The following is a 17914-nucleotide window of genomic DNA, read 5'->3' on the forward strand; positions in this document are numbered from 1 at the left end:
GTCTGTGTCTCCAAATCTCCCCGCATAATGTGGAGAAGCATTAAACGACTTCACTCTGACCGTCGCAATGGACGACTTCTATAGGCGGATAAACTCTATCCTTGCGTACCCTCTAGCTCATAATCCGGGGAAAGCCAAGCACTGGAGAAGATTGGCAGAAGGCATGTGCGCTGGCAATTTGGCGGAAGTTCTCTCTATAAGAGAGTCAGCATGAGCATTGGAGTGCTATACCTAGCTCAATTGCGTTGTCTCTAGTTGTACGCATCTTGTAGCGAGACACCGAGCTCACCATGAAGTTTCTCGCTCTTGCAGCGCTCTTTGCGAGCACAGTCAGCTCAATTGCAGTCGATGGTCTCATTCCTGGTGCAAGAGTTATTCCTGCTAACGACGTGGTAACCTTGAAGGAGGTTGGGGCTCTTCATCACAAGCACCCCCATCGTCGCACAGTGATCATTCGTCCCTCTAGCAGTGATACAGACGATGTCTCTGCCGACTTCCTGTGGGGTATCAAGAAGGCCAACCGTGGGGGAAGGCTGTTGCTCCAGAAGGGGAAGAAGTATATCATCGGCAAGAAACTTGATCTGACTTTCTTGAAGGATATCGAGGTTCAATTGGACGGAGAACTAAAGGTATTTTAGCCTAAATTTAAAATCCGTCTCTAGCTGGTGCTAATACTATAAAGTTCACCAACGATGTGCCCTATTGGCAAGCAAACAATTTCTATTATGACTTCCAGAAGTCCATCAGCTTCTGGCGCTGGGGTGGTCAGGACATCAAGATCTTTGGTTCCGGGGTCCTGAACGGCAACGGACAGCGCTGGTACAACGAGTTTGCTGGGCAAGAGATTCTGGTAAGTATGCGTGGAAGCTTGTCAATGCCTCTGTATAGAGTTGTACTGACGTCTCTAGGATCCCAACAACAAATACTATCGGCCCATCCTCTTCGTGACTGAGAACGCCACCCGAGTCTCGGTCGAAGGCATTACGCAGCTCAACTCTCCCTGCTGGACCAACTTCTTCGTCCGCACCAAAGACGTCTCGTTTGACAACGTTTTTATTCATGCGTATTCGACTAATGCATCGGTGGGTTTCCTTCACCTGTGGAAGCAAGAGGATAAAGTAACGGTGGTCAAATAGGCACTCCCCAAGAATACCGATGGGTTTGACACGCTCAACGTCGATGGATTGACAGTCACGAACACTCGCGTCGATATCGGTGATGATTGCCTCTCGCCGAAGCCCAACACCACCAACGTCTATGTGCAGAATCTCTGGTGTAATGGCACGCACGGAGCGTCCATGGGGAGTATCGGCCAGTACCCCGGAGTCATGGATATCATCGAGAATGTCTGGATTGAAAACGTAACCCTGCTGAACGGTCAAGTAAGTAATGACCCTCCCCCATTCTTGGGGCCAACGTCTAATTCTCTCAGAACGGTGCTCGTCTCAAGGCATGGGCTGGTCCCAATGTGGGCTATGGCCGCATCAACAACGTCACTTACAAGAACATCCGCATCGAGAACACCGACAATCCTATCGTCCTGGATCAGTGCTACTTTGACATAAATGCTACACAATGTGCTGCCTACCCTTCACGTGTGAACTTCACAAACATTGTCTTTGAGAATATCTATGGAACCTCGTCTGGAAAACAGGGCAAGGTCGTGGCTGATCTGACCTGCTCGCCTAATGCCGTGTGTTCTGGGATCCAGCTTAAGAACATTCACCTCACCAGTCCTGCGGGGAGCCCGCCAGTAATTATCTGTGATGGAATTCAGGGTGACATTGGAGTTGACTGCCAGTCGTCGACTAACTCGACGACTAAGCGCTCGGTTGGTTTGGCCGGGAACCTGAAATATAAGGCTTGAGTGTTTGCAGATGTAAATAGTGCATAGAAAGACTTGGCTCAAGGCATCTGTTTAACTCTCATCAAGGGTTTGATGAGAAGTGCATCTAATGATTCCGTACGGGCCACTGTGGTATGGTGATAGTCACTCCAGACACTTTTCACTAGTAAAGCTGCTTCTCTAGAGCGACCAATACTCAAATTCAACAACGCAGAGAAGGTCGTTCTATCAGGCCACATCGTGTACCGGGAGAACCAAAGGTGGGAGGGGAGACGAAGAGCTTCCGTTCATTCCTTGTAGTATTCCTGACGCTTTTCCCTTAGATACAGATAATAGATAGATCATTTCGGAACAAAAAAAAAAAAAAAAAATCTTCTTGAGTAACCAGAAAACAAAATCATGCAAAGACGAACGTGAGGATCTCAACTCCAGCTTGAGGTGCATGGTTAACAATGAAGGCGGGACTCATACCATAATACAATGTTGATCAAGTATACGCCCAATCAAAATGAGTATACCGAAGATACTCCACAATTTTCAAGCACTCAGAGATCTACAGAACAATAATCTTACTGATGTATGGATTGTCGAATCAGATTGTAGTCAATTTTGCATCTCAGTGTGCGTGAGGACCTTGGGCCCAACCCAGGTACCTTGGGAGTTCCCCGGTGAAATAGACTCATGCTATAGATTCAACCACGCAACCAGTAATAGCTCTTGGATTAATGATGGAGGATGGTTTGAGCCCACTAAAGGTGAACCTTGGGGGTTAATTGCAAGCATGTCGCTAGCTGAGGATATAAAATTGTGGCCTTCCCACTATGCCGTGTACGTCGTCAAATTTATTCCACACTCTCGTTCAAGGGACAGCGTTGACTTCCAACAAGATGGTCATCAACTCAGGGACTGACTCTCTCTCCTATCCTGCTCCTGCTCAGCCGGGAGCGGAGGAGAAGCCGACGAGGCAGATCCCCGTGACACTCCTTTCAGGATTCCTGGTAAGAATCTCCCTCAAGATTGCAACGACATCAGCTAAAAGAGAGCAGGGTAGCGGCAAGACAACACTTCTCGAGCATATCCTTCAGTCGCCCGACCATGGACTGCGCATTGCCGTGGTGGTCAATGATATGAGCAAGTATGGGTGCCTCGCTATCGGGGAATATTGATGCTTACCAGCAATACAGGCTGAACATTGATGCTGCGTTGATCACTCATCACAAAGTTTCCCAGACGAAGGAAAAGCTCATCCAGCTCCAAAATGGATGTATCTGCTGTACGCTGCGTGGGGACTTGCTGTCAGAACTTGCTCATCTCGCGCGCCAAAAGGAAGTGCAGTACGTTGTCATTGAGAGCACGGGCATTAGTGAGCCGATGCAAGTAGCGGAGACGTTCACGGCCGAGTTCAGCAGTGCAATGCTGCAGGCGGATCAGGAGATGATGGTGGATGAGGACAGCCGCAAGGTCCTGACAGAGATGTAAGCTCACCCACCCGTCCAATGCTTGTCCTCTGGCCGGTTTTCGGATCCTGACAGCAGCAGTGTCAATCTAGGAGGCCTTCATACACTGGCGAGACTCGACACCACAGTGACTGTTGTCGATGCGTTCAATCTTCTTTCCAACTTTGACACCGCCGAGTTCTTGTCGGATCGATACGGATCCAAGGAGATCATCCCAGAGGATGAGCGTACCATCTCCGATCTCATGGTGGATCAGATTGAGTTCGCAGATGTTCTTATCATCAACAAGATCGAGACCGTGGACGAGAATACCCGAACAAGGATCAGGAGACTGTTAAAGACGCTCAACCCCGACGCCAAAGTTCTGGAGACGAGCTACTCCCGTGTCGATGTAAAAGAGATTCTGGACACCGGAAGGTTCGATTTCATCAAGGCTGCTTCGGGGGCCGGTTGGTTGCGCAGCCTGCATGAAATGACAGTCCAGAATACTGGGAATGGGCAGAGAATGGCCCCGAAGCCGGAGACCTTAGAGTTTGTCTCCCTTGCCCTTCATCCAACGTGAAAGAAGATATACTGACTTGAACAGGTATGGGATTAACAACTTTGTGTATACCGCTCGCCGTCCCTTTCATCCTCGTCGTATCTTCTCCCTTCTTCACGATAAGTTTATCCTGCTGCAAAGCAATGAAGCTGAGGAAGAGGACGAGAAGGACAATGCAGATGAAGGAGAGGAGGAGGAAGACGAAGAAGAAGACAATATGGAAGTAGACGAAGACGAAGACGAAGACGAGAGTGATGACGAAAGCATCTCCGACTTCGACCAACCAGACCCGTCCGAGATCCTGCAGAACAAGCGCAACCATCCCGCCTTCGGCTCCGTTCTTCGCTCCAAAGGGTTCTTCTGGCTGGCTACCAGGCCCTTCCAATTCGGAGAATGGAGCCAAGCGGGTGGCATGCTGACGATTGGGTGCGGCGGGCCGTGGTTCGCAGAAGTGCCAGACGAGGCGTGGCCCGAGGATCCAGACGTCCGAAAATCCATTGAGAATGATTTTCAAGAGCCATGGGGAGACCGAAGACAAGAAATCGTATTCATCGGTGAGGGAATCAACACGGAATTGATAACGAAATTGCTGGATGAATGTCTGCTGGATGACGATGACATGAGCCGGTGGGCAAAGATCATGAAGAACAAGAAACTCTCTTACCGGGAAAAGGAGGAGAAGCTGGGAAAGTTGTGGGAAGATGGCTGGGAGGCATGGCCTGAGTTTGGCATAGTGGATGAAGATGAGGAGGACAACAACGAGGGAGGGAAGAAGAAGCACAAACACCACACCAGCGAGTACCTGGGACATGTCCACTCGCACTCCCACAAATAACCCCGTAACTAGGCTTGTCATTATAAAGGTGCACTAGGCAAAAGTTTCATCAAATTCATATCACATTATTATTCAAAAAGCTTCAGAATCACCATTCATCCACCCGGCTCATTTTCAAATGCATGCCCTCCACGGGCTTGGTCGTCACAGCGCCAGCAATATGGATCTCCTGCTTAGGATCCTGCATCTCAAACTTGAACCGCCCAACAACACCAGCGACCGCACAGCGCAATTCGGCTCGAGCAAAGTCCTTTCCGATACAGGACCGCTGGCCATGCAAGAAAGTGATTTGCGCATAGTTTGTCGACGCACCACCATTGTGGTTGACGACCTTCTGGCCGTTCTTGTCGGTATCAACCCAGCGTTCTGGCACAAACTCCTCCCCATTATCTCCCCAGAATTCAGGGCTGCGGTTGATGGCGTACGGACAGATAATGATTCGAGTGCCCTTGGGAACGTGCTTGCCTGCTATGGTGGTATCGCGGACGGCCTCGCGGAGCGTGATGGGGACGGTGGGATATAGACGCAGGACTTCCTGGCAGACACCGTTGAGTAGAGGCATTGATTCGAGATCGCTCCAGGTGATAGGGTGGTCGCCAGACGGGATATGCTCTCGAATCTCCGCGCGCAGGCGCTCTTGAACGTCGGGGTGAAGGGTGAGAAGGTAGCAAGCCCAGGTGAGTGCGCTGGCGGTTGTCTCGTGCTGTTCACATTAGCTGAATGGTTTTCAAAGTGAATCTAGGGAGGCTAGAGATAACATACACCAGCCGCCAGAAAGGTCAGCATTTGATCCACCAGTTCGTCGTCCGTAAAATCCCCACCCACCATCATGGTTCCTAGGATGTCTGCCTCCAGTTCCTTGGCAGTCATCTTGCTGGAAGCAATGGTCTTCCTCTTCTCACGAACAATGTCCTTACATAGATCACGCAGGAAACCGGTTTCGGTATCAATCACCTTGTTCAGGCGCCAGGGTAGTCGTCGCGCAAACCATTGGGGAAGAATAAAGTTGATGGAGAGGAAGGCCATCTTCTCCTTGGTTGGTTCCAGAATAGCAAGGAAGCTGTCGGCAACTTTGTTTTCTGGGTTGTGCAGGGTGCGAAAGTCTCTACCCATGGCCGCCGGGCCGATGATATCGAGAGTGAGACGGCTGGGTAAGCTTTAGCGAATATGAGAGAAGCAAAGTGGAAACCATGAGCTTACCTCGCCCAAACGCTCATTTCGACCTTACCCACACCATCCTCCGCACTTGTTCCTTCCATTGGATTCTGCCGGATCTCCTTCTCCAATTCATCAAGGAAAAGGCCAGTCTTCTCCCACATCAAGGAGTACAATGAACGGATGTTCTTGATATTGAACGCCGGAGTCAAGGCCTTGCGCTGCTTCTTATGCGCGGCGCCCTCAGACAAGATCAAGCCGAAGCCAATGATCCGAGCGAGGAACTCGCGAGCGCGCCATGGTTTCTCGAAGTCGTAAGTGTTGGTGCTCATGATGTCCAAAAGAGCCTGGTGATTGGTAGGCAATAGGTGGCTACGGTTAAACACATCTCGGAAATGGATCAGGCCTTCGTTGGGGATTGTTTTCATCCATTGCAAGGGAAGACGACCACGAGGGTTATCAAAGATGATTTTTCCATTTATAAAAGTGCCCTACTTAATGTTATTAGAGATTGCGACACGCGGGGTGTCGCGCATACCTTGACGGTTGGCAGATGACGATTTGGCGTGACGAAGAAAGGATAAATGATGAGATCCCAGAATATCTTCAGGGCCAAATTGACACCGAACGCCCCTAGGCAGACTGAATGAAAAGAATGCTCATTCAAGACGGAGCGCTGCAGAAAATACCCCTCAGCTAGGGAGACAGAGGCGATGGCCAGCAACATGTCGGCGATGTTCCTAGCACTCTTGGCGAATAATCACTTGGAAGCAGAAGAATGGTCAAAGTCAAGCAGAGGACGAGCAAACAGACGCCGAAGGTAAGAACTGAAAAAATCGGCTAATTTAGGACCGGCATAGAAGAGATCTTCCTCCATCGTCCGCTTATACTGCGTCAGTAAGTTTATATGCAAGAGATCGGCCAAGAAGGAACTAGCATAATCAAATGACCCCACGGGGATCGACAGAGTCGAAGCGGCTATGCGGCCTCGGCTTGGGCGTTCAGATGACGTTTTTGATACATTCTGCATGAGACGATACCTTTAAACCGACCAGAATAAATCTGCCTGGAGCCTGAGTGTCTGTCAATCCATGACAGAGAGGGTCAAAAACAGACAGAATGTTGAGAATCAGAAGATGATCTCCGCACCCATGTGAATCTCAACATTTTACAACTGGCCCCTATTTCTGAGATCGGATAGCTTTGCGGGCTCGCTTAGTTTATTGATAGGCTAGAGTTGGCGCTACTCATGCGGCAAGCCACAGAACCCCACGTTTAACCCGGATATTTAGCGAGCTAGATGGCTCCAGTGATCGCCCAACTTGTGCGGAGAGCGTCGCAACGATTTCCTAATCTGGACAAGCAGAAGAATATTGCATCGTCAGCTTCGCAACGCCCTCTCTTATGCTCTCGAGAGAATGACTCCAGGGACAGTATCTTGTGGTTAACCTCGTGGAACCATCGGATCTGCACCAAGCTACGCATGTGCCTCGGTTCGATGCAGGGACAACTTGTATATGACCTTGACATGATCTATAAGGAGCGCTGCAAGACGCCACATGTACATCGCATAGGGCATTCATTCTGATTTTTGTCTTTCTTTTTTCATTTTGAATAGCTTCAACTAGTTCCATTGCAACATGTCATTAGAAAGCGCTCTCACTATCGCACGGCAATACGCCCAGTCCAGCCTCGCCCAGCTGCCTGAACCCGCGCAGAATGCTCTCCTGAATCCTCTCGTCCAGAAGGCACTCACAGCAGCGCTGGTCTTCGGTGCTCTGCGGCAGGCTAACCGCGTGTTGTCACGATGGTCGATGAACAACTGGCAGAGCGCGCATCCATGGCAGGGTGATCGCGAGCTCGTTCTGGTTTCCGGAGGGTGCAGCGGCATAGGCAAGCAGATCATGGAGGATTTGGCCAGTAAAGGAATCCGGGTGGTTATTTTGGATATCAACGAGCCCAGCTTTCGGCTACGTAAGAGACATCGCTTCCCTCAKCATGCGCCATAGACTAACGGATCAAAGCTCGCAATGTGCACTTCTTCAAGGCCGACATCACCAACTCGGAGAGTATTAAAGCTGTGGCTGAGCAGATTCGCCAGAAACTGGGCGATCCCACTGTGCTGGTGAACAACGCAGGCGTGGGCCACGACGGCACCATCCTCGAGGAGCCCGAGGCCAAGATCCGGCAGACTTTCGAGGTCAACACCGTCTCGCATTTCCTGATGGTGCGAGAGTTTTTGCCTAGCATGATCCGACAGAACCACGGTCATGTTATTACGATTGCCAGTATGGCTAGTTTTGTTGCATTGGGGGAGATGGTGGATTACTGCTGCTCCAAGGCCAGCGCCCTAGCCTTCCACGAGGGATTGACGCAAGAGTTGCGGTATTGGTATCACGCAAAGAAAGTTCGCACCAGGTATGAGGCTACATTCAATTTGACAAGCGTCGTACTGACCGAAGGCAAGTGTCATTCATCCACTGTGGGTTCGTACTCCTATGATTCAGCAGTTGACGGACGCGGGCGGCCAATTCAAGCAACCCGTGATGACGCCCCAGGTGGTTTCGGATGCAGTGGTCAAGCAGATCCTCACGCAGAGCAGCGGGCAAGTGATTCTTCCGACTTCGCATTCCGCTGCCAGTATGGTGCGAGCATTCCCTCATTGGTTCCAAGAGACTGTGCGCGGGATTGCCTCGGGGTCATTGAGGAGACTTCGAGAGTCGCAAGCTGCTCAGAAGTTGTAATTACACGGTATATAGACATCTATCCTGCGACTGATTGAAATTTCATATATGACTATGGTTATGGCAATAATGATGCATATAAATCTACACTGACCTAGATTACTGTAAGAGAGCAATTAGTGATACAGACTAAGGATGGTTCGAGGACAGCCATAAATAAAGATATCCATAAATATAGACATATAACATATCCCCCTTCATGCGTATATACCGTATGTATATCACCACAACCGTTTCGTCAACCACTCCTTGACCCTCTTCCCCTGTTCCGTCTCCGTCGTATCCCCCAGTTCCAGATTATAAATAGGAGCAACATGACCCTCGCGATGTCCAACAAACAGTTCCACCGAGGGAAAACCAGCCTGTCCCGTCAGCAGCCACTCACTTAAGTCATGATCACAAGCACATACCTTGAACTTCTCCGCAAAGTCCTGTATAATCGCCAACAGAATCTCATTCCCCCCGGCGCAAATCAACACACTCTCCACAGGAAACGTAGTATACCACTCAGGCTCCGCATTCGACAAATCGGTATAGACGTCTCTCGTCGCCGTACCCAGGTACGCCCCCGCCCACGGGCCCGCCACCGCGGGCGTGATCAAATCCCCGCGGGAATCGATCTTGCGGTCCGAAAAGTCCGTCTCCATTAGCGTCCAGGGGGCGATCATCACCGCGCCCGCGAGGTTCTCCTTTGGTGACAAGGGGTCAATCTGTGGGTGCGGATGCGCCAGGTGCGACAGCACGCCGCCGACGAGGTTGCCTCCCGCTGAGTCGCCGCCGAGGAAGATGCGGCTGGGTTGGTGCGGAGTGTTGTCGAGGACGTAGCGGAGGCACTCGACTGCCTGGCGGAGTTGCGTGGGGTATATTGCCTGCGGGGCGAGGGTGTAGGTGAGGCTGAAGACGGCCAGAGATTTGTTGTTTTGTGCGGCGTGGTCGACTAGGTTGGCGAAGAATTTGAAGTAGCCCATGTTCGCGGGAAGGGCGAAGCCTCCTCCTGTTTCTTTGTTAGATCGGTCAAATCAGGAAGGGGAGAGGTGCTCTGCTGACCGTGGTACCAGATCAGGACGTTATCTGCGTTGGCGTCTCCGATCCAGTGGCCGAAGGAGCCTTTGCCGAGCTCGATGGTGTGAGACAATCGCTTGGTTTTCTTGATATATGTCTCGTACATCTTGTTGGTCGGTGGCAGGACATATCTACATCATCGTCAGCAATTTATTTATTTGTAGAAAGATTGCGAATACGTACTGCATCTGCTTGATGGACAAGCGTGTCGTCGCTTTACGGAATACCGCATAGCCAATATGAAGGAACAGAGTCTTGGGCTGGTTGGACTCTCGCCGTAATCCAGTCAAGATAGCCCATATAGCAGTAAGCCATATGGATAACAGGGCAGGGAAGAAATCGAGCTTCTCCCACAGGGTTAACTTGATTGTTTTGTTGAAAGGCATGGGTCCGTTGGTTCAGGTGGTATGACGGGTGTGTTGGAGTGAAAGGTTGATGTCTACGGGGCAGATACAGTATACAACTGTTCAGATCGCATGATCATTAGTATGGTGATGCTGGAGACGTCTACCTTATTGTAAGGAAGAATCGCAGCGAGGGTCGCAAGCATTGCCTGATTGGGAAATATTGATGCTTATCCTTGATAACCGAGGTTGCCTCGGTTGGCTGGACACAGTTATTCGACGCGGGGCATGATGAGAACACAATGAAATTTGATCTAGACGGTTGAGATTTGTTTTAATTATGTTGGTCTCGTTGTCTAGATATGATACAGCTGATCTGATCTGTGCTTTACATTTCCTTGCTGGTGACACAAATCAAGGGTCAAGATCTTGTGGAACATTAAACGACCAATCGCGTTAGAATATCGGATACATACATACTTTAGATCTCCTTGCTTTTCTTGTGGCATAACTGACAATCTCCTGCCCCTAGATAGCAACCTACTGTTCTCTGTGAATACTCCTTCATTCTCTGTACTTGTCCAATTTTTTCAAATGCCGAATCCTCCTTGATGAACCCGTTAAATGATCGACTGGACTAAAATTGAGTCCCAGAGATACAAGCTTAGCCCAACATCCACGTCCCAACTCTCCAACCCATTAGAGTGGTACTGGCGCAGTACCGTTTAAGTCCGTGATTCGCGACGATTTCCCTTTTGGGCAAACGATCACTGGCCTCTCCACACGGCCTCACACCGAGGAACATGTGAACTCTTTTAATTATTCATAATTTCCATGGTGACATTTGACTTATATAAATCCAAGGCTCTTGGTTGCACTGAATCATACACCTCGTTTCCAAAGCTCATGCCAGAATGGATTACGATATTATCATTGTTGGCGCTGGTATCTCCGGTATCAACGCTGCCTACCGCATCCAAAGCCAATTCCCCAACTATCGGTATGCCATTCTAGAAGCCCGCAACGCCATTGGCGGAACGTGGGATCTCTTTAAATATCCTGGCATTCGATCCGACTCGGATCTGTTCACGTTTGGGTTCTCCTGGAACCCCTGGAATCAGGACAACCCGATCGCCGAGGGCGCCTCCATCTCCAAGTATATGCGCGATACAGCTGCGCAGTACGGCATCGACAAGCACATCCATTTTCAGCATCGCTTGCTAGCGGCCGACTGGTCGTCCGCCGACAATGTGTGGAAGCTGGCCGTCGACCATGAGGGCGAGCCCAAGTCTTACACTGCGCGCTTCGTCATCTTTGGCACCGGATACTACAACTATCATGAGCCACTGACCGCTGATGTTCCCGGTCTCAGTCAATTCCAGGGCAAGGTTATCCATCCGCAGTTCTGGCCGGAGGATCTCGACTACACCGACAAGAAAGTGGTCATCATCGGCAGTGGCGCGACGGCGGTAACGCTCCTCCCCAAGATGGCCGAGAAAGCGGCCAAAGTCACCATGCTTCAGCGCAGTCCAACATACATTCTCGCCTTACCCAACCGCCAGAGCTCGCTGTTGAGCTGGATCCTCCCTAACACAGTCAACCGTAAACTACAACGCCTCCGATGGATCATCACTTCCCGAATCTTCTTTCTTTTCTGCCAAACCTTCCCCTGGATGGCGCGCCTTATCCTCAAGCTCAGCGTCGTGCGGCAGCTCCCCAAAAATGTCCCCCACGATCCGCACTTCAAGCCGCGGTACAACCCGTGGGATCAGCGTCTGTGTATCTGTCCCGATGGCGACTTCTTCAAGAGTCTCCATAGTGGCCATGCGAACGTCAAGACAGACACCATCCGGCAAGTCACAGCCAACGGCATTGAGCTGAACTCGGGCGACTTCCTCGACGCGGACATCATTGTGACGGCGACGGGGCTCAAGCTGCAGATCGCAGGGGGCACCTCGATCACGGTGGACGGCGAAAAACAGCGCGTGTCCGACAAGTACCTCTGGAACGGGGTAATGCTGCAGGACCTGCCCAACGCATCCTTTGTGATCGGCTACACCAATGCGTCCTGGACGCTGGGGGCTGACGCGACGGCGCTCTTTGTCTGCCGGCTGCTGAAGTGGATGGAGCGACACCACAAGGTCGCGGCGGTCCCACGGCTGAACCCGGTGCTGGGCAGGCAGATGCAGCCCCGGCGGCTGCTCAATCTGAACTCGACGTACGTGACGGCGGCGGAGAAGGATCTCCCCAAAGCAGCCGATCGGGGGCCCTGGCAGCCGCGCGACAATTACCTGTCGGATCTGATGTTTGCCAAGTACGGGCGGCTCGATGAGGGACTGGAATGGGTCAACGGGGAATGGAAGAAGCAGCAATAGCGACCCGATCTTTTGATTATGATGGTATGTGTGGTGGTAGATTAATATCACTTTGAACGATTCCATCTCTGCATGATGTCACGACTCTTGAGCAATATAACGCAACAATAACTAGAAATTAAACGAGTTGCATATTCCCCTCAATCAAGAATAAATAAAGGCCCGATCGAAAGAAATGCCGCAATCCGCAACTCCGCGAACGAATCAACAAGAATCAAACAAATCGTCAAGAGCGTCCAAACAGGCCAATGGTCCAATTCAACCTGGCTCCGCTGTGTGACTGACTACTGGCGAGACAGGTCGATTCTCGCGTCCGAATACCAAGACCACGGCGGGAACTGCACTACGCCCAAGGAACCCGCAGGACATGTCTCAAAAGGTTGTTTGACGAATGGCAGGCCCTAGAAGACGGACGCGGAAGCGGTATCTGCTGAGAACGCGTGGGAGGAGCTAGACTGGAGGAGTAGGTTGATGATATTCATGTACTATCCTTCTACTCTGTATATAGAGGTAATACTCTATGGTGATAGTTCGTGCTACGAAGAATGCTTCATTCCTGAGTATGTGTCAAACTGACTATTGAGTAATATTAATAATGGAATCAAGATTGATAAATGCCTCAATGACGAGAACTGGATATAGATTCATCCTTTTAGATTTTTAGTATACAAACATCATCGGTCGAAAGTGCCGGAAATCGGACATTTCTGAGTCGAGACTCTGGCCCGAGTCGACATCCCGATCAAGGACTTCAATCTTCCGTTCTTGCATCCATCATGATGAATTAATAGACAATCTGTTGACGGCTGAAAATATAGCGTGTATTTATCGAGTATATCCCAGAACAAGCAATTCTCAAAACTACCTGACATCCAGTATCCTCAATATCCTCACTCCTCAGTCCTCAGTCCTAGTCTCCGATTCCGACCAATCACAGAACCGGCATTTCAATCGGCAATCCTGGACTCTACCAACATGGCTTTATCCTGAAAATATCCACTATTTAGCGTCTAAAATTAAGAATCAGTCAAGCACTCGATCGGACAGTTACCGATGAAAGGTCCGGTCTTCGGGGGGATCCCGCAGGCCGTGGGGCCCCGATACTGAAGCGACAGAGACTGACGGGAGTTTTCGGAAAAGTAGAGGAGAGTATAGTATAGCATCAGGATACTTCATCATGGAAGCAGAGTACATAAGGAGAATGGTATACTGCGTAGTAGCACTTGTAGAATAGATTAACAGAACTAATCAATATCCTGCATAGACTACTATCACCACTTCTACACTGTGTCACTGTCTACCTATACTATCATTGCACTGTACATCATATTATAGCCACTGCAATGGCACCCTCCATCAATGACTTCCCTCACTCCAACACCTCGCCTCAATCCCCCGTCTGCAAGATAGGCATCAATGGCTTCGGTCGCATAGGTAACCCCGTCCGCCTCCCCTAGCACGACCAGACAGTACTGACCCGAGGACCACCCAGGCCGCAACGTCCTCCGCGCAGCCCTCAACAGACCCGACCTCCAAATCGTCGCCATCAACCACACCTGCACCACAATCCAAGACCTCATCCACCTCATCCGCTACGACTCCTGCATGGGCAACCTCCCACCCACGGTCCCCATCCACGCCCTCTCCGACACCCTCCTCAGCATCAACGGCCACCAAATCGCACTCACCTCGGAACGCAGCCTGCAAAACCTCAACTGGGCCGCCCTAGGCGCAGACTACGTGATCGAATGTACCGGAAAGTTCACCAAGCATGCCCAAGCCCTCGAGCACATCACCCACGGCCACGCTAAGCGGGTCATCATCTCCGCGCCGAGCGCCGACGCCCCGACGTACGTGTACGGCGTCAATAGCGATGCGTACACGGCGGGGGAGCGCGTGATCTCCTGTGCGAGCTGCACGACGAACTGCGTGACTCCCGTGTTGAAGGTGCTGCAGGGGCATTTCGGCATTGCGCAGGGTTTCCTGACGACTGTGCATGCGGCGACGAGGTCGCAGCAGGTGTTGGATGGGTATAGTAAGAAGAATCGGCGATTAGGTATGTCCTTCCTCTCCTGAGAAAAAGAGAATGAAGATTGATGTGATGTGATGTAGGCCGCAGTGTCTTTGATAATATCATTCCGACGACCACAGGTGCAGCCAAGGCTATTGCGACGGTGTTGCCCGAGTTGAGCGGGAAGGTTACGGGGGTGTCGATCCGGGTGCCAACGTAAGTTTTGCTGAGTCTCGTTTTGCTGGCTGACTGCAAGCTAACTGACTAGTCCCAACGTCTCCATGATCGACTTGACCGTCAGCACAGAAAAGCCCACCTCGCTGGCCGAGATCCTGGCTGTCTTCCGCCGCGCGGCAAAGTCGGAGCTGGCCGGCGTGTTGGCTGTGGCTGATGAGGAGCTCGTCAGCAGTGATTATCTTGGGAACCCGCACAGTGCCATTATCGATGCGCCGGCCTGTTTGGAATTGAATCCTCAGGTGAGTTGTCTGCTGGCATAGTCATGTAGCATGCTAAGTATGTGCAGTTCTTCAAGATCATGGCGTGGTATGATAACGAATGGGGATATTCGAATCGGCTGCTAGATCTGACCAAGCATGTGGCTTCCCAAGAACTTGATGCATAGATGGATAGATATACCCTGAGATGGAGTTACTGCTTATGGAATACTGAGAACAAGTGATAAGTGATTCATAATTATATTGATCCATACATCGTGCATGCCTAGGCATAAACATCACCATCACATGTGACAATCTACTGCCGCGTGGTCTCCTCATCCAGCTTCGGATTCGGATTGTTAGCATCATAGCGACTGGCAGGCAAATTATTCAGCTCATCCTCCTGCTTATCCAACTTGTAGTTCGTCAGCCAGAAGCCGATGCCGCCGACGAACGCCAGGATCGCCACAACGGTATAGTTCCAGACCAGCAGCGGATCCTTGGACAGACCCACCAGCGCCTGGCCCAGCGCAGACGAGAACGCATTCATGAACAGCGCGACGGCCTGCACGAGCGAGCGCATGTTCTTGGGCGCCTTGGTAAAGGCATACTCGAGGGAAGTGACGGAGGCAAAAATCTCCGAGATACCGCCGAGCACGTACGTGAGGGTCTGCACCCACACCGAGATGTCGGAGTGCTTGTTCAGCTCGTCGAGGCAGTAGTTGGCTTCCTTGCCGCAGGGGCCGATCTTATAGATGTAGTACTGGGTGACGGTGGCGACGATCATGCCGCTGCCGGCGAAGAAGAAGCCGGCGGTGATGCGCTTGAGCGGGGTGAACTTGATGCCCATGCGGCGGAGACCCGGGTAGACCAAAAAGTCCATGATGGGGATGAAGATGATGAGCGCGAGGGGGTTGAGGTTGTTGATGATGTCGTTGGGGACGCCGTTCAGGCGCATGGTTGCCGCCTGCGAGGTGAGGTTGTTGATCATTTGGTTGTAGGCGAGCCCTAATCAGTCAGTTTGGAATGTGTGAATAGGATGTCGACGAAAACGTACAGTATAGAGGGTACCAGAGGAAAACCTTGCAGGCCTTGAGACCACGGCTGACCTCGTCGACCCATTCGTCGTCAAAGGTCATCCACACGGGACGGTTGGGACCCAGAGCAGAGGGCTTGACCGAATCCCAGAAGGGCTTCTCGTTCTTCTTCCAGCTGTGAGGGGTCAGTAAGTGGAAACAGGAAAGCAGCAATCGGGAAACGCACATTCTGGCAGGGTTGAGAGACCACCGCCCCTTCATCGCCAGTTTCCACAGACGGATGGCCTGGCTGTAGACCGAGCCCGTCGGCTTGACGAGGTGATACTTGTTGCGGCAGAAGAACAGGACGACKGGGCAGCCCAGGTACATCATGGTGGGCAGGAAGTAGGACAGCCAGAACCCGACGTATTTCTCCGCATACACCATGCTGACCTGGCCCAGGATCGAGCCAATGTTGATCATCATGTAGAAGTACAGGTAGATGCGGGAGATGGTGGCCGCGGGATCAACAATCACGCGTTTCCCGTCCTTGAGAGTTTTGATGTAGGGGACCTCTTCGCGGTACTGCTCGGCGATCAGGGGAGAAATATTGGACCTACCATCCGGTCACTATTAAATTTCAACAGTGCGAAGGAAAGGTGGGAGGACATACTTGAAACCACCAGTACCCACACCCATGATCAGCAGACCGATAGAGAAGCAGGCAATGGCACCATTGGGGCTCGCAATAACCGGAGGCAAGGCCGAGACGATCAGGATGATATGGCCCAGGAGCGCGGCGCCAATGGAGAACATGATGGTCCGGAATCGTCCCCAGTACTGGTCAGCCATGTAGGCACCGGCCAGGGGCATCACGTATGACCAGAAGGCGTTGACTGAAGGGTCAGCGATATCCCTCTAGTATCACCGCGGAAAAACTCACACAATGTCAGACCAGTGGACGCCTGCTGGCCCATACCCAATGCACCGGGGTTGTGGTGGTCACCTCCCGCACCAGTGGTCGAGCCCGCGGGAAGAGGACGCTGGATGAAGTTGACGACTAGACCGATTAGCTCCGTATCTCAGTGTAAAGATGAGAAACCATACAAACTGCAGTCGTGCCATAGTAGGAGAAACGCTCGCACAACTCGACAAGCGCCACCGTGTACGCAGTCCAAGGAATATCGCCAGCTACCCGACGGAGGTGCTTGAAGTCCTCATCGGAGGGGTATTGCCTCTGCAGATGGGCGTGGTCGTCGTCATAAACCGCAGAGGAGACGCCCACTTCTTTCGACGCGGGAGGAATCTCCTCAATACTAGGCGCGAGAGACAATTTGTGGTCCATCTTCTCATTTATTTCCACATCATGAGCAGCGGCCCTGGATCGGGCGACTTCCGCCACTTCCACGGGGTCTGAAACGTTCATGGCAACAAATATATAAAACAGACAGACCAAAGAGACTCGGACAGATACAGCGCAATTGTCCCACAGACACTGGACCGTGGAGAAGAAGAGGAGTTAGAAAAAGAAGAGCCCCGTGGACCGGGAAAAGGGTCCAGCTTTAATAAGAGAGAGGAACAAGGGTACAAAAAAAGGCCACCATGCAATCCAGACAGGTTATCGCGTGTCACGTCAGATGAACCAATAATCGCTCGGCAGCAATGGGTACATTTAATCTATTTTATCGAGGGTCTGTCTCCAGACTGGCATGATTTGCTGCACGGCCGAGGTCGCGGGGGATTAGCTGAATTCGTCGACAGTATCAGTCTAGAACCGTGGGTATCCGGCGGACCAAGACTCTCGGCTGAGTTCGCGAGGGTCAAGACATGGCCGTTGCTTTGAATCCGTGATCCTTTCTACGGCTGTATGTCAACACTATCGCTTGGAGCAGCGCTTGGAAGCGGGTGATGCCGACATGAACATGGCTGTACGGCGAAGATTGAGAGTGGCAATTGGGCATATCAATGCAGGGCATTCATTCCATGTGGTCGTGGATTCCATTGAGCTCTGGAACTCGGCAGCAACGATGGTGAAATCCTGGAGGCTTGATTAGAGGGTCTTGGAAAAGCGTCTGACCGTCGCAGCAGCAA

General features: G+C 51.4%; 8 protein-coding genes across 8 annotated transcripts; 5 read left to right on the forward strand and 3 right to left on the reverse strand.

Annotated features, from left to right (window-relative positions):
• Positions 1-290: 290 nt before the first annotated feature.
• On the forward strand, positions 291-1867 carry pgxB (putative extracellular exo-polygalacturonase; the record flags this gene model as incomplete). The annotated part of the gene is made up of 5 exons (XM_043305638.1): positions 291-629; positions 683-850; positions 909-1082; positions 1137-1382; positions 1433-1867. 5 exons carry the CDS (start codon positions 291-293, stop codon positions 1865-1867), a joined length of 1362 nt encoding a protein of 453 aa, XP_043161573.1.
• An 866-nt stretch (positions 1868-2733) lies between these two features.
• Positions 2734-4679, forward strand: Asppvi_009791 (CobW domain protein; the record flags this gene model as incomplete). The annotated part of the gene is made up of 5 exons (XM_043305639.1): positions 2734-2844; positions 2893-2981; positions 3031-3321; positions 3385-3834; positions 3890-4679. The coding sequence occupies 5 exons, from the start codon at positions 2734-2736 to the stop codon at positions 4677-4679; spliced, it is 1731 nt and encodes a 576-aa protein (XP_043161574.1).
• Positions 4680-4767: 88 nt separating this feature from the next.
• Positions 4768-6561, reverse strand: Asppvi_009792 (cytochrome P450; the record flags this gene model as incomplete). Its single annotated transcript, XM_043305640.1, has 4 exons — positions 4768-5382; positions 5442-5826; positions 5880-6325; positions 6373-6561. 4 exons carry the CDS (start codon positions 6559-6561, stop codon positions 4768-4770), a joined length of 1635 nt encoding a protein of 544 aa, XP_043161575.1.
• Positions 6562-7474: 913 nt separating this feature from the next.
• Positions 7475-8578, forward strand: Asppvi_009793 (SDR family oxidoreductase; the record flags this gene model as incomplete). Its single annotated transcript, XM_043305641.1, has 3 exons — positions 7475-7808; positions 7859-8252; positions 8302-8578. 3 exons carry the CDS (start codon positions 7475-7477, stop codon positions 8576-8578), a joined length of 1005 nt encoding a protein of 334 aa, XP_043161576.1.
• A 221-nt stretch (positions 8579-8799) lies between these two features.
• Positions 8800-10026, reverse strand: Asppvi_009794 (lipase/thioesterase family protein; the record flags this gene model as incomplete). The annotated part of the gene is made up of 4 exons (XM_043305642.1): positions 8800-8940; positions 8989-9572; positions 9626-9771; positions 9824-10026. 4 exons carry the CDS (start codon positions 10024-10026, stop codon positions 8800-8802), a joined length of 1074 nt encoding a protein of 357 aa, XP_043161577.1.
• Positions 10027-10898: 872 nt separating this feature from the next.
• Asppvi_009795 (flavin-containing monooxygenase) lies at positions 10899-12359 on the forward strand (the record flags this gene model as incomplete). The annotated part of the gene is made up of 1 exon (XM_043305643.1): positions 10899-12359. One exon carries the CDS (start codon positions 10899-10901, stop codon positions 12357-12359), a length of 1461 nt encoding a protein of 486 aa, XP_043161578.1.
• Positions 12360-13702: 1343 nt separating this feature from the next.
• Asppvi_009796 (type I glyceraldehyde-3-phosphate dehydrogenase) lies at positions 13703-14992 on the forward strand (the record flags this gene model as incomplete). Its single annotated transcript, XM_043305644.1, has 5 exons — positions 13703-13793; positions 13852-14415; positions 14472-14586; positions 14639-14846; positions 14894-14992. The coding sequence occupies 5 exons, from the start codon at positions 13703-13705 to the stop codon at positions 14990-14992; spliced, it is 1077 nt and encodes a 358-aa protein (XP_043161579.1).
• Positions 14993-15123: 131 nt separating this feature from the next.
• Positions 15124-17249, reverse strand: Asppvi_009797 (putative MFS peptide transporter; the record flags this gene model as incomplete). The annotated part of the gene is made up of 6 exons (XM_043305645.1): positions 15124-15815; positions 15865-16019; positions 16071-16439; positions 16497-16719; positions 16767-16883; positions 16931-17249. The coding sequence occupies 6 exons, from the start codon at positions 17247-17249 to the stop codon at positions 15124-15126; spliced, it is 1875 nt and encodes a 624-aa protein (XP_043161580.1).
• Positions 17250-17914: the final 665 nt, after the last annotated feature.

This window comes from Aspergillus pseudoviridinutans, assembly GCF_018340605.1.
Source record: "Aspergillus pseudoviridinutans IFM 55266 DNA, scaffold_7, whole genome shotgun sequence".
Classification (NCBI taxonomy): Eukaryota; Fungi; Ascomycota; class Eurotiomycetes; order Eurotiales; family Aspergillaceae; genus Aspergillus; species Aspergillus pseudoviridinutans.